Source organism: Bombus flavifrons, chromosome 7 (assembly GCF_040668555.2).
Source record: "Bombus flavifrons isolate JBK064 chromosome 7, iyBomFlav1_principal, whole genome shotgun sequence".
Classification (NCBI taxonomy): Eukaryota; Metazoa; Arthropoda; class Insecta; order Hymenoptera; family Apidae; genus Bombus; species Bombus flavifrons.
In genome coordinates, this window is record NC_138448.1 from 1,447,011 (window position 1) to 1,460,950 (window position 13,940).

Below are 13,940 nucleotides of genomic sequence, written 5' to 3' on the forward strand. Positions count from 1 at the left end.
CAAGGGTGCGGGGTATTTCGTTCGTGCGCGCTGGTATTCAGCGAACTATGGCTGCACGATGCTCGGCCTTTTCGAAGGAAACCCACGGCGGATTGTATTCCGTATACACCCCGATTGAAATCGATATTCCCGGCAAGGTCGGTGCGCAACAAAACCAGCGGAACAATGCATCGGCTGGTATACATTCGCCGAGCACGGAAATAACGGATAAAACTGCTCGCGATTTAATACAGCTCTCTTTCTTCTTTCTCGACCCTCTGCCGGCTCCCTGGCCGAGCGTCGCATCGCGTGGAATTAGCCAAAAGCGCGAGCGAATGTATAGTATATTGATTCGGTCTGCGTTTCTTTCGAGTCCGAAACGGGGACGAAGAAGAACGGCAAGGATGATTGCATTAACTAAAGAATAATTCGCGCGGAGTCGGGATTACCTGATATGTATCGTGAAATAGGAAGCAGGAGAATGCAATTTAGAAATGCAAATCTAAATTGGAAAATTATACAAATGTGTTTGAAGAAGGATGGGAGAGGGGCGCGAAACTAGTGCGGCGTAAAACGAACGAATAGGAATCAATCTGTTGATAGAAAGTGAAATTATCGTCGTACGCGATCGCAAGTTATTAGATTAGTGGAGAAAATTGTGAACATCGTAGTCGTAACAAGATACCTAGTCAGACGTATCACGTGCCAGCTTTAATAATTCTGTGGGGAGAAATGCTTTCGATAACATCATTTGCGAACCGTAACTGCTTGTCTACCGAACAGGTGACGTCAACGTGAGATTAAGCGGCAACTAATACGAAAGATTAACGAAGACGCATTAGAGACGAGATTTCCGACAGGAAGTCGATGGTGATGAGCGAAAGTGGTTCTGCGTAGAATTAGTTGGTAATATTATCCTGATAATGTTCGGTAATAATTCATTAGCATGATCGCTGGAACGAAAGTGAAACTTGTCGTTCCACTTTTTCTTTCTTTCCTTTTGAATTTTTCAAATTGCTACGTCGCGTCGACAGGAGGGCGATTCTTGACTAGGGAAGAGATCTTTTAAAATGAGTCAGCAATTTTCTTTGTCGCCTTTTTTCAGCTTTATCTTGCTTTCCTCCTTTTTTTCTCTTAGTCTTTGCGTTGTTCTTGTGTTATTCGCTCGGCGAGTTGCAGAAACCATGCAATGCCTCTTTAAGGTGGCAACAGTGTTGGCGGGAAAGTTATTCTACCGGCTGCCAGTAAATCATTCTTCGTGGACTCCTGCTTTATTATCTACTGTCTCTCTTTCTCCTGCTTTCGCTCGGATCTTCGTTGCTTCCTTTTCGTCTTTCTTCGTCTATCTCGATGGAAACTCGCCTTTCTCCCTCTCCGTTGGAATCTTTCTGTAATAGCTATGTACCTTGGTAGGCATCTTCCTCGGTTCCTCGCTCGTTCGTCGCGGAAAACGCGTGAACAGTCTGATAGAATTTTCAATGGGGTCTTGATACTTAATTACGAAGCCTATGCGACGAACGATGTTACGGTTTTCGTTGTTATTTACCTTTGAAAATGTTAAGAACGATCGGTAGCGACGAATCGGCTGTAAGCACGTAACGAAGTAATCGATCATCGAGATGCAATCGCAATCGAATCTCGGGATTCCACATTCTCGTCGAACATGGCCGGAACGATTTCACCGGGGAACACTCGGATCACGGCTAGATGGTCGGTGCGATACCTCGAACGCGAGAAGAAACTTTAAACTGTCATTAAAGCATCTCCGGCTGGGATAAAGGGTTCATTACCACCATCCGGGACTCGCGTCTCGATTTCTTCTACTTCGAGTTCCCGACGGTTGGCACACACCACGACTACCATCCTGCAAATTACGTTCCACGTTGATAAATTTACGAGTTTTCTCTTCTCTTTCAACGAGTTAACCCGCGTACTAACGATCGCAATGTCAATTACCTACCTGTCGATCGACTCGATGTAATCGGTTACATGGTACTTGCGATGCTCGCATTTTAGCTCGTCGGTGATGAATTTAAGGATTATGGAATAGTTCCGTCTGGCTGTAAAAGTAATAGTTTCATCTGACCTATCAAAATGGCGCGTTCGTTTAGAAAAGAATACGTTGCATTGAGACGCATACCGGTACATTTTCGTAAGGGACATTACGAAATATCGTACTTGTAATCCATCGAGGGTAAAAGGTGGCAATACACGTCCGTATAAATAACATGTGCTGGAAGCACGCAAGCGTCTGTCAACGCCTCCACATGCGTCGTTGTAACGTGTCTCCGTAACTTTTCCAGTAGAGAAAAAGCAAACGGACCACTCGCAAATTAATCATCTCGTTTAATATTACAAACGGGCCACCTCGATGACGTTTCTTCGAATGTCACACTTTAAAAACACTGCGATATGTATTACTTCGAATTTGTCGACGTTTGCGACCGTACAATTTGTCGACATGATGCAACTGTTTGTCAGCATTCAATTAATTTGAATCGATTTTTTCAGGTACAAGCTACGGATCCGGATTGCGGCGTGAACGCTATGGTAAATTACACGTTAGCCGCGGGAAGAATGGAAAGCGAACAGTTGATGGTACGCAGCGATACCGGAGACATTTGCGTCAGAACACCGTTGGACAGGGAAACAGCTCCCTATCTGGAGATTCCCGTCATCGCTACGGACAGAGGTACGTACCACTCGTCTGACCACTCTCCATAGAGTTATGCGGTACAATTATTTTACGACAAGGAACAAACTTCGTATTTTCTATCACGTTGCCGCAGCCTTTGCCGAGGCGTCTCGTAACTTTTATCCGATACGTCGTTCTATTAGCATTGGTGTTTCGTAACGAATCTTCCGTGACCAGAATAAGAGTACGTAAGGAAGAACCGCGTGAACAATGCGTTTCCCCGGCCTTATCGCGACCTCATAGAGGAGGTACAACGCAGAAACGAAAATGAAGAAGAGAGGGCAACGATGTGCGCGACACACGGTGGAAACGTGGCATCAGGAAGAAAAGAAGCAGCTACGGGAGCTGCACGCTGCTGGAACAAGGAAAGGGCGAGCTATCGCTGTGCCAAGATCTAGCAGCCCTGTAATGGGGTGTATGATTTATGTCGTCGGTGTACGGTGTGCCCATTTTCAACAACCTCCTTCCAAGTTATCCTTACGAGCGAGGACAATGACTGAAGTCCATTGATCCGTTGAAACACCGACATTGACCTTGCAACAGATAGCAGGTTCTCGGGCGATTCAGATTCGTAGGAGTTGCGTTTAAGAAGATAATAGAGATAGAGAGGGAATGGCTATCAATCAAGAAACGTCGAATTAATAGGCAAATTAGAGAGCAAAAGAAAAATGAAAGAAAAGGAGGAACGCGAACACGGATCGTGTGCGAACGAAAGTAAAGGAAAGAGAGAATGAAGGAATAGAAGCAAAGGGAGCTCTATTGCTGGCTGTATACCGTTTTGCAAACAGGAGAACTCTCGTCCATAATTGTCGCTCGTTATCGATACGATTGTTCGACGTGCTACCAGACTCTCACAAGCACCATCGGCACAATAGTACCGCTCGGATATGATGGGAGAGCAGCGTGCGGGCCAACCACGGGACCCAACTTACCACGCGAGCCAGCTTCGCGTGATTTATACCACCTGCTGACGACTCGAGACGTTGCAACGGCAAGCCAGTGCAAGTCAATGTGCTTCGACTATGCTGCGTCTCAAGATACGCGATTACGAAAAGTACGAAATTAACAGCGAGGTGTTAGTTGCGCGAACGAGCCTGCGAACGCGCGAGCATTGCTCAAATCTGTACAAATATCAAAAATCGCTTACGCTACTCACGATTAGTCTGGTTCGATGTTGTCATTTGGACGATTTACATTAGAGTTCAGGTGGATGACTACCGTGATCCACCGTGTCCAAGAGAGAAAAGCAATCGTGGATAAGTATCTGTTGCTAAGAAGAATGATAATCAAAACGCCGTGCATTATCGCGTTAATGGTGTCGGAAAACGGCAGAGCTGCACCGATAATTATTACTTGCGCAGTCTTGCTATGAATCGTGATAGAGATCCGCGAACGGTTGGGTAACGCGTGTACATATACTTCCTCGTGCGAGTCATTTTGTTCTCCTATAGGACAAGCCGCGGCTAGATACGTACTTAGACGCTGCCGCGCCGGCCCCTCGGGGGTTGCTGGATAACGTTCTTCGGATAATGAACGTAAAAATCGACCCTACCGCGAGAAGGAGTTTAAAAAGCAAGAGTCACGTCGGTGCGCGAGGCATCTTTATGATTTTGTTAAAAGTAATTCTTTTCCTCGTTTCTTTCTCCCGTTTATTTAAAACGAGACAAGATGCGTGCGTTCATCTCTGAACAATACGACGAACGGCTGGATAATATCTTAAGATTTGAGTTCCAGGCATCGCGATCTTGACGAAAGAGTTGCCGGACTCGATGTTATCTGGCTTTCTGGAAATTGTGCATTACGTGGCGTACATGCGAAATGGTTTGCGCATCTTGATGCACGTCCTACGATCAACCAACAGAAATGCAAAGAAAGGCGAGGCCATGGTTACAGAAACTTCCTGAAAGCCGGAACAACACCAGCGCGGCGGTGACTTTATTGACACCGCCGTCATAAATTTCTGCCCCTCGACTCCCACCGGCAGCCATCGTCCTTGTCATGTTTCCCGTTTTCGCATTTCGTGCCGCGACCGCTCGAACAACTTCGTGCTCCTTGATGCGCGAAAGATTCAAAAAGTCGATAGTCGACCCATGCAGTTCCGCGAAGACACATCGGATTTTGTAATTTCCTTTATTTGTCGCGTAAGGCGATTATTATGCAACTTTGTTGGCGCATGTCGGTTGAGCACCCCTGGCAAGCATCGGCCGCATAAATCTTTCGGAGGCACTATATCCTCCGCCGCATGAACCTCGAAAAGGATTCGTCGGTCGACGTTCGACCGCGCAAAATTAAAAGGATCGGTGTAGCAGACATGAGGTATCGGAATACGCGTTAGAGTGTCGTTGATCTATGTCCAGGAAGCAGAGTCTCTCGACGACACGCAGCCATTCGCTTCTGGATATTCGGTTTTATTCGATCGTTAATTTGATCGATCTTCGAAGTTCGGATTCGCATGGAATGTCGAAGGAACGTTTCGAACGGTGGAAGGCGAAGAGAGCGAAAGACGAGAGACGAGAGAAGAGAAAGGGAGTTGGTCGATAGAGAAATTAGGGGTACATTTCTTGGCGAGGGAATTCGCGTGGCCGAGTGGCAGGGGCCCGAAGATCGGCATTTCGATACCTCGAAGTCGTGCAGAAGATGCCACGGTGCCGAGAGACGGTGGAAGGCTTCGTCGTTCTTTTCGGTCGTTGCGGCTCCAAACGAAGGAATGGAAAAGGACGGAAAAGGATGGAAAAGGATGGCAAGAAAAGGATAGAAAGGAAGGTTTGGAGAATGAGGAGAAGGGGGAGGAGGAGGAGGAGAAAAAGGAGAAGATGAAGAAGAAGAAGAAGAAGAAGAAGGAGCGGGAGGATAATGGTGGAGCGAGGAGTACAGAGAACGGAGGGGACTGGCCCTTGACGCATGACTCCAATGACACTCGTACCTATAAATCTCGCTGCGCTCCGAGCTCCGTACGGTCGAGTCCATATATTACTATGAGTTACGGGTGTAAACCGTTTAAACATCGGATTACCCGTTTTACATACTGTCTTTAATATTAACACTTGCGTCGGGGTTCGCCTAAATCAGCTTGGCCAACCAGGAGCCCGCGTTCTCGCGTTCGCGCCTTTTCGCCCTCGTGCCACCGTCGATTAATTAATCCCTAGTCGCAATCATTGTCGTAATCGTGGTCGTGGTCATACTCGACGAAAGGCAGGAGGAACGCTGTATGCGATTAGGCTTCGACGAATAACGTGATTTACGGATAGCGATCGAGGGAGCGTTATTACTTTCCGTCAGATCGTATATCACTCCTATACCGAGAGAGGCGATACTTTAGCAGGCAAACGAATTATCAGCTCGCAACCGACTTTCTTTCCATTGTTTTTGATCCGCTTCGACTTCGAAACAGCAGAACGGACGCAGTTGCAGCTAACGGAGCGAACAGGGAACGCGTACACCCGGTATTATTGATCGATCGGTTCGCTCGTATAATTGCTCAAAAAACAGAACAATCAGAGTAGAGGAACGGCGAAGCGGTTGGCACATCGCTAGGACCATTTGAGCACCCCGAGAAATTCCTTTCGCTTGAAATATTGCGGCGAACGCGTTGCCCTGCACCGAGGGTAAGAACTCTGGCCCTCGACACGCGCACGCACGCTTCTCCGAATAACGCGCGCGAGAGAAAAAGAAAGAGAGCGACGAAGATCGTTGGAGAAGGAAGCGAAAGAGAAAAACGGAAGGAATGAACTTCGAAGTACGCGAGAGAAAAAGAAGGAAACAGCAAAGAAAGAGAGGCGAAGTAAGTAGAAGAAGTAGGTAGGAAGAAAGGAGGTAGGAGGCTGATTGGCTCCGAAAAAAGGCAATGGTACGGGGCACGCTGTTGTGATTTATGTCGACCGGCTCCAAGCGTCCCCGTAGATTCGTTCTCTACGCCGGCTAATACCTCGACATTATTTGGCTCGATAAGAGGATTTTACCAGAGATTGAAATAAGCATAATCGCTCGGGTTTGTACTTCTGGTCTTTGCGCTTGACAAGTTCTACGTACAGTGCTTCCCAACTGTTAACCTTTGATGCTTGTCCCTTTCCATTTATACTATCTAGACGATAGGTTCTGTCTAATTTTGATTATTTATACTGTCGCAGGGGGCCTCAGTACCGTAGCTATCGTGAGGGTGCAAGTAACGGACGTTAACGACAACCGTCCGATCTTCGAACCTAGAAAGTATAACGTCACCCTGAAGAGTGACGGTCCGATTCAGGGACCGATTTTGAGGCTGGTAGCTACGGACTTGGACGTGGGTCTTTTCGGTCAAGTAGCATATCGGATCACCAACGGGAACGAAGCTGGTGTTTTCCACATCGATCGAAATACCGGCGAACTTCAAGTCGCGAGACCGAGTTTACTCTCGAGATCACCGCTGCATCAGTTGAACGTGACGGCGACGGACGCGGCTGGCCTGAAGAGCACGTTCGATGCCGAAGTCCGGATCACCACATCCTCCCCCGGGCATAGAATCGCCAGCTGCGAGAAGCCACGCTACACCATCACCGTTAAGGAGACCGTTCCTCAGAACAGCATCGTTGGTGGCGTGAAAGACGGAGCTTCGTCCCCTGTGTCGTCAGGTAAGTTGGATACCTCATAATCATTAGCGACCACTTAGCCGAGAGTACCCACATTCGCTCATCATTCGGCAGCGTTTATATTTTCCCCGTGTTGTCGCGGTATTATCGATTTCCGGCGAAGAAGGTTCGAGCAAAGGCGTTGCATACCGAGTTTAATGGTCGGGGTTTGAGGAAAGCAAGGTACATATACGATCGTTGCTCGGTAGCTGGCGGCGAGTACATCGAAAACGTATTCCACGCGCGGCGTTACTGCGTTAGCATAGTCGCGTCACGAGAAAACGGCGGTGACGCGACGTAGCGAACGCCCACGTGTTGGTGTACGTGCAAGCATGTAGAGCCATAGTCAGCGGAGTCGCATAAGAACAGGTAGGGTCGGAGCCAACTACTTTGCGTCCTTCTTTCTCGTGTCCACCGGAGGAACCGACGACATGTAAATCATACGGGGAAGTATTATGAGTGATATCGTGCAGGAACGTGATAACTGTTCCGTTCAAATTTCAATAAAAGTATCGTACAATTTCGCGTTTCTTCGCGACCAGCGAACACGGGTGGATAAAAGAAAAAACGAAAGAAGCTAGGAAAAGGCGGAAGGGCGAAGGAAAGAAGAAGAGAAGAGGATACGAATAAGGGTAAGGTCGCGGACGGATGCTTGGGTTGGTTGGTGCAGACGCGATTCTCGAAGGGTTAAGAGCGTGAGGGAGGAGAGGAAAGGTAAAGGCGGGAGAGGTACGTATCCGTGTTTCCACACTGGTGGTACATCCGATGCAAGATACGGCGCGTCACGACCTGCGCTCACCGCGCCATATAACCGATGCACCGTGTAAAGTGTCTCGTGGCGTATCGACCGGCACGGTTCGCTACGTTATAGGTTCGAGAATGGTGAATAGTTTACACGATGGTGCCTTACCGGTGGTCGTATTGTTCGACCGCCATGGCCCGCATATGCAGCCTGTTGCATATCAATGCGCGAACCTCGAATGTGTTCCTCCTTCGTCGACCGACGCGACGTCGTACCTCACTGTCTTTCTTTCGTTGGCTGCTCTCTTTCGCTCCCATTCTCTGCCGCTTCGATCTCTTCTTTCGCCAAGTTTCTCGATCGATCTTGCGTTCTGCTGTCTCTTTCTCGACGTTCATATTCCTCGGCGCGCGATCGAAACAGAGAAACGAGGAGGCCGGCCGAACATGGGATACGCTATCGCAGGTTGAAAGGTATTCCGTCCTCGGTGAACGCACGAACCCGATTCGTCGCAAATCTCGGTTTCTTCGCTGTTCGAGCGATCTCTATGGCGGGTCGCGTCGGTGAATTGCTCGTTTCTCGAATTCCTTGCGTCTACTTTGGTGCGATCGCGATCGTTGATAAATCGTAATTACGCACACCATCAACGTGGGTGTATTGGACAACGCCGCGTGACATCAGTCTCGTCTGTCCTTTCGTCTTTTTCAACAAGTCAACGACAATCATTCGCGAAGAGACGTGGAAAATGCGATCGCGCGTGAGCCAAGTGTCGCGAAGCGCGATACAAAAGAGGTTTCGGGTTCGACGAGAGGTGTGACTCGGTTGTTCCTGTATCGATCCGATCGATCCGGTGATTTCGGAGTGCAGCTTCCAATCGGCCACGCGTCCGAGCGAGAACCTGTTCGCACGGAAGATCGAGGTCTGGCACTCGGGCCCACAATATTTGACACACGGCAGCCAATCAGATTATCAGATTAAAGTCGGACGAGCCGACGCAGCGGCGATCGTCGACACAGGTGCGATTCATTTTGTAAGAGAGAGCTCGACCGCGTTTCCTTCAATGTTCTCGCGGCTGATTCTCATTGTCCTTTTGCGGCACCTGTTTCGACACAGAGCACGTTTTTCCGAACGATACTCGGGAGTTCGTTTCTTTCTTTTCGCCATACTCGCTCTCTATCGATGCATTTGCACAATTATAACACGGTAACTGTTTGAATATTTTAACGTCGAATTCATTAATTTCGTATTTATTATGGAACATCGAATCGCGTTATCAGATCGCTGGCGAAAGGCAGCCTCGGAAGACGTTATTGCCACTTTACGAGCACCTGTTCTGATAAGGACGGTGATTTCTTTCTCGAAATACGAAAAATAGTGCGGTCATTATAGGGGCGCATGATCGTCGATGAAGCAGAGGCCGTTAAAAGCAACGTAGACGAACTCCTTATTGGGCAGGGTTCGGCCACGAACGGACCGACAACCGTGTACGATCCTTCCATAAAACCAGGCGACAAAGTGAGGAACGCGCTTCATTTTACGGCCGAGTTTATGGTACGTGGCAAAGAATCATCGGCCCGTGATCGCGTCGACTAGAGACGGACCGGTCTTATCTTATCCGCGGAACGAGCGGCCGCTCCCAACTTTTCTCGGCTTTTCGATCGCATTTGTACAGGAGTGTAGTTCGGTGATCTTGGCGACCAAGGTTGGATTACGCCGAAACTGCCTTAAAATTCAACGCGTTTCGCGCGACGGTTGATTCTTAGTGACCGTAATTCCTTTTGAAATACGGGTCGAACGTTGATATTGCGAATTGCTCTGAGACGAAGTTGCATAATCCATCTGGCAAGGTACTTTGGACGCGGCGAAGGTTCATTTAATCCGTTGATCGAAAGTACTGGTAACGAAATCGAATTACTCGAGGGTTTCATCGTAGCGTAATTTCTTGTATTTTTTGATCGAGTCATTCGTGGTTTTCGTACCTTGGAATTCTTGTCAGGAGAATGCATATCGACTGGCGGTCGGGCGTTGGAGGCGGAACGGAGAGAATCGGTTCGTGCGAGACGACGGAGCAGGACACGAAAAAGACTAAAACAATGAAGAAAGGAAGGAGGACAGGACAGAGAAACGGCAGGAGAAGGTGGACTGCCCTCATCGTCGTCGCTATCGTCGTTGTCGTCGTTGTCGTCGTTGTCGTCGTTGTCGTCGTTGTCGTCGTTGTCGTCTTTGTCGTCGTTGTCGTCGTTGTCGTCGTTGTCGTCGTTGTCGTCGTTGTCGTTGTTGTCGTCGTTGTCGTCGTTGTCGTCGTTGTCGTCGTTGTCGTCGTTGTCGTCTTTGTCGTCGTTGTCGTCGTTGTCGTCGTTGTCGTCGTTGTCGTCGTTGTCGTCGTTGTCGTCGTTGTCGTCGTTGTCGTCTTTGTCGTCTTTGTCGAGGTCGCATAAATCGTCACGAATCGGATATCGAGGAACCGAATGCAAGCCGCTATTGTCCAGGTCCCCCCCCCCCTCTCTTGTTCCTTCCCTCAGAGTTGCTGTTACGGAACTGCACTCTTTGCATACGGTTTAAATATCATCGCTCTGCTTACTTTAAGGACTCCTAGTACCATATCTTCCCCTCTTTTGTGCTTCTTTTCGATGGTACTGGGCGAAAGCGGGATTCGCAAGACATGAAACGTCGAAAGGAACCCAAAGACGTGTTCTGTCTTGTACTTTCGTTCCTTTTCTATCGCTGAATTGCATCGATTCTCTGCGATCGGTATGAGCTGTATATTCATAGTGCCACTTCACCGACGCATTTTTACGTTTCTTTCGAAGTAGATCGTCTCGCAGATTCGGCCCGATCCATCTCGAGTTCTCCGATTGGCGAAACACGGACGACGTCAATTGTTACGATATCGTCGAGATTCGAATACCTAGTTCTGGATCGTGGTAACGTTATTTCGAGTTCCGAGATAATCGAAGAGGAGTAGATCGAATAAAATTCGGTGCAGTCGTTTTTGTTCAAGTCTCTTGACCTCGGAAAAGCGGTTTCAAGTTTTCGAAAATGACGACACGGTCTCGGCTCTAATCTTATCCAACAGGCACATCGTCAGTCTTTAACGAATTTAACGACGACACTATATAAAAATCAACAGGCACTGACGTCATTTAAAGGTGTCCATAAAGATACACAGAGATATAATTCGAGGACTGATCCGGCTGTTACGACCAAAGTTTCATAAAAGATCGTCCGCTTTGCGAGAAATTTCGCCGATAATCGAACTGAGAGGAGGAAATTTGTAGCGAACGCCTGACCGAAACCAAAGGAAAAAGTATCGGTGAAGGCACGAGACCCGCCGTAGATAAAGGATCTGTCGACGTTCGAAACGAGGAGGTCGCAAAAAGTAGGATTCCTCGTTCCTCGGAGATGAAGTATTCCGCATGGCGAAGCGGCCGATACGTTGTCTCTCTTTCCTCCGCGTCTTCTTTCGTCGGATCTTTCGTTCCTTTTTCTCTCGGATCTTTGGATCTTTCCTTCCTCCGTACCGCGCATCGTGCTTTCGCCGGACTTGCAAATTTCGCGCAGGCATCGTCTTTTCTCCGGGGTGCAGCGGTTTGCATCCCGAGAAGAGAGTTACCGTCCGACCCAACCTAAACCGAGCTATGAGATCCGCATGGAAAGATAGCGGAGTCTCTGCTACGGTAGGTCGAATGTTCGTAGTCTGATTTGCGTAATTCCGTTCCTGGAATTTCATTTCCTTCCCGCCTTCGGTTTTCTAGTTCTGTTATTCAGAAAGAAAAGCTGGATAACAGAATCATCCAAGCTCCGGACGAAACTTTCGCATTCACGATATTTCGCAATTTCGAGGACACATTTTATGCGTCGAAAACAAATTTACATGGAAACACGTCCACTTCTCTTAATTAAGAAGCGATGTTCGGACGACTACGATAGCTATTCCCGGGGATCGTTCGTTCGAATCTCGATGATCCAAGCGCAGGTATTCGTCCGGTCAGCGTCGAATTAAGAGACGCGTATTAGGACCTCGCCGGCGAAGATGGTGGTTGGGCAAAGAGGACAAAAGGGAAGAGAAAAGAATATACGGATGCAGAGGAAAGGCGGCTGGGCGGCAGTTTGGATCGCATATGTTAATCTCGGTTAGTTCGGCATCCGTTTACATCATTTTCGACAGCGGCTGTTTACTGCCAGATGTGAATCGATATTGAACGGGCGAGCAACAACAACCTCGTGCCTCAGTTGCGAACGATCGAACGTTCGTATCCTGGCTTACGACCCAATCGAGCGTATGTACGTCCATTTTTCGACGCGTCTATTCGTTCCAATGAATTACGGGAAAGTTCGATCGAGTGTTTGTTCGGGGAAACGATTTCAACCGTTTGAGTCTCAGGGGTCTTTGAAAAAACAGACTCGAAAAATGCCGAACAGCGCGATAGCGTTTGTCTTAATCGATTATGAAGAGAAACAAGCGGCGCAATAACGCTCGTCATATTTGTCATTTTTATGAAATACATCTATATTAGTATATACGTGCACTATTAGTTTATAAATATTTCAAGTTTTGTTCAATAAAAATTATTGAGAAGATAACAATGAAATACAAAATAACTGCTTGCGATTCAAACGATTAAATAAGGTATATGAGCGGTGATGAGCTTTGGCTCAATCCTCGAAAAACTAGCGTTGTCTTCAAAATGATAGACAAATGTTTTCTGCCCTTTGTTTTGCACCTTGTTCGAGAAGTTCTGAACTCACGAGACGGCACAACGTTCAAGTTCGTTTTGAAGCCTTTTCCGATGCTTCTTTCGCCCAGCCCATCAAGGGAAATGCACGATATAAATCGTTCGCGGGTACTCGGCGGGTTAGGGACAGGAAAAGCACATCCTCTCCGGTGGAAGGATCGTGCATACGCGTGGTTATGGAGCGACGGGAATCGTTTTGAATCGGGACGAGCTCGAGCCGCTCGTGAAAAGTCGATGGGCGTTGCAGAAATCCCGAGGTTGTGGTTTGCAGCGGCAAGCGCGGACAAGTCGGATGTGTAAATGCTTCCTCGCGCTTGGCCCTGTGCGCGGTCGTTTGAACGAATGTGTGTGCGAACATATAGATGCCCAGATAGAGGTGCGCTACGAGGCGCGATCAACGCACAGGGTCTGCGATAGAACGGCTCCCCTTCTCTGGCCACGCTGAGCCTATAATGCGCCTCCCCGACTCTTATCTCGCGCCTCGTTATCGCCGTTTACCATCTCATGGTCTAGAGAGCGGTGGGCTCTCTATGCGATCTCAGTACATGCACGTGCACATCCATAGATCTTTTTCTCGCTCTTCCTCCGACCCTTCGCCGATTCGATCCCCTTTTCCTCTACCTTGCCTCTTCGCCTCCTCGATGTTTCCAGGGAGAGAAATTATCGCAGGATAATCCAAGATGAGATCGTTGAAAGGGGTGGTCCGAAGGATGAAAAGGTAAACGATTTCGATCCGGTAGACTTAGGATACGAAGCGAGCTGTTCCAGCAATTTGTCGAAAATTTCTAATCGTAATGATCATACGAATATAACGAACGTATCTATACCTAAAGATAGTTGGCAGTATAAAGTTGGTGCTGCACATAGCACGCTACTAGGCAACAGTAGCTAATGTCCAGCGTCATTTTATTTTCGTTTGGTTGCAAGCTGCGCAACCTTATTGTCGCCGTCCATTGTCTTGTCGTTCTTGCCGCCCTCCGCTTCTAAACCTTCTCTTCTTCTTCCCCTCGTATACATTCGTCGGCCATGCCAAACCATTTAGCTGCATCTGCAGACCGAGACGTTTTACGCGTGTATGGAGCTCTATTCGTTTGTTTACCAGTCCCTCGATGCTTGCATTTCTTGCGCTATTGTGCGCCGCGAACACGCTCTATCCTCTCTCGTAAGTATTATACTTGCCGCGTGCA

At 48.1% G+C, this 13,940-nt stretch overlaps 1 protein-coding gene across 2 annotated transcripts in view; it reads left to right on the plus strand.

Annotated features, from left to right (window-relative positions):
- ds (dachsous cadherin-related 1) overlaps window positions 1–13,940 on the plus strand; it is a 214,328-nt gene that overhangs the window by 168,388 nt on the left and 32,000 nt on the right. For both annotated transcript variants that reach the window (XM_069116820.1, XM_069116821.1), the window contains exons 2-3: window positions 2,491–2,671; window positions 6,802–7,281. In XM_069116820.1, the coding sequence (XP_068972921.1) occupies window positions 2,491–2,671; window positions 6,802–7,281 (661 nt within the window). The remainder of the gene's footprint in view (window positions 1–2,490; window positions 2,672–6,801; window positions 7,282–13,940) is intronic.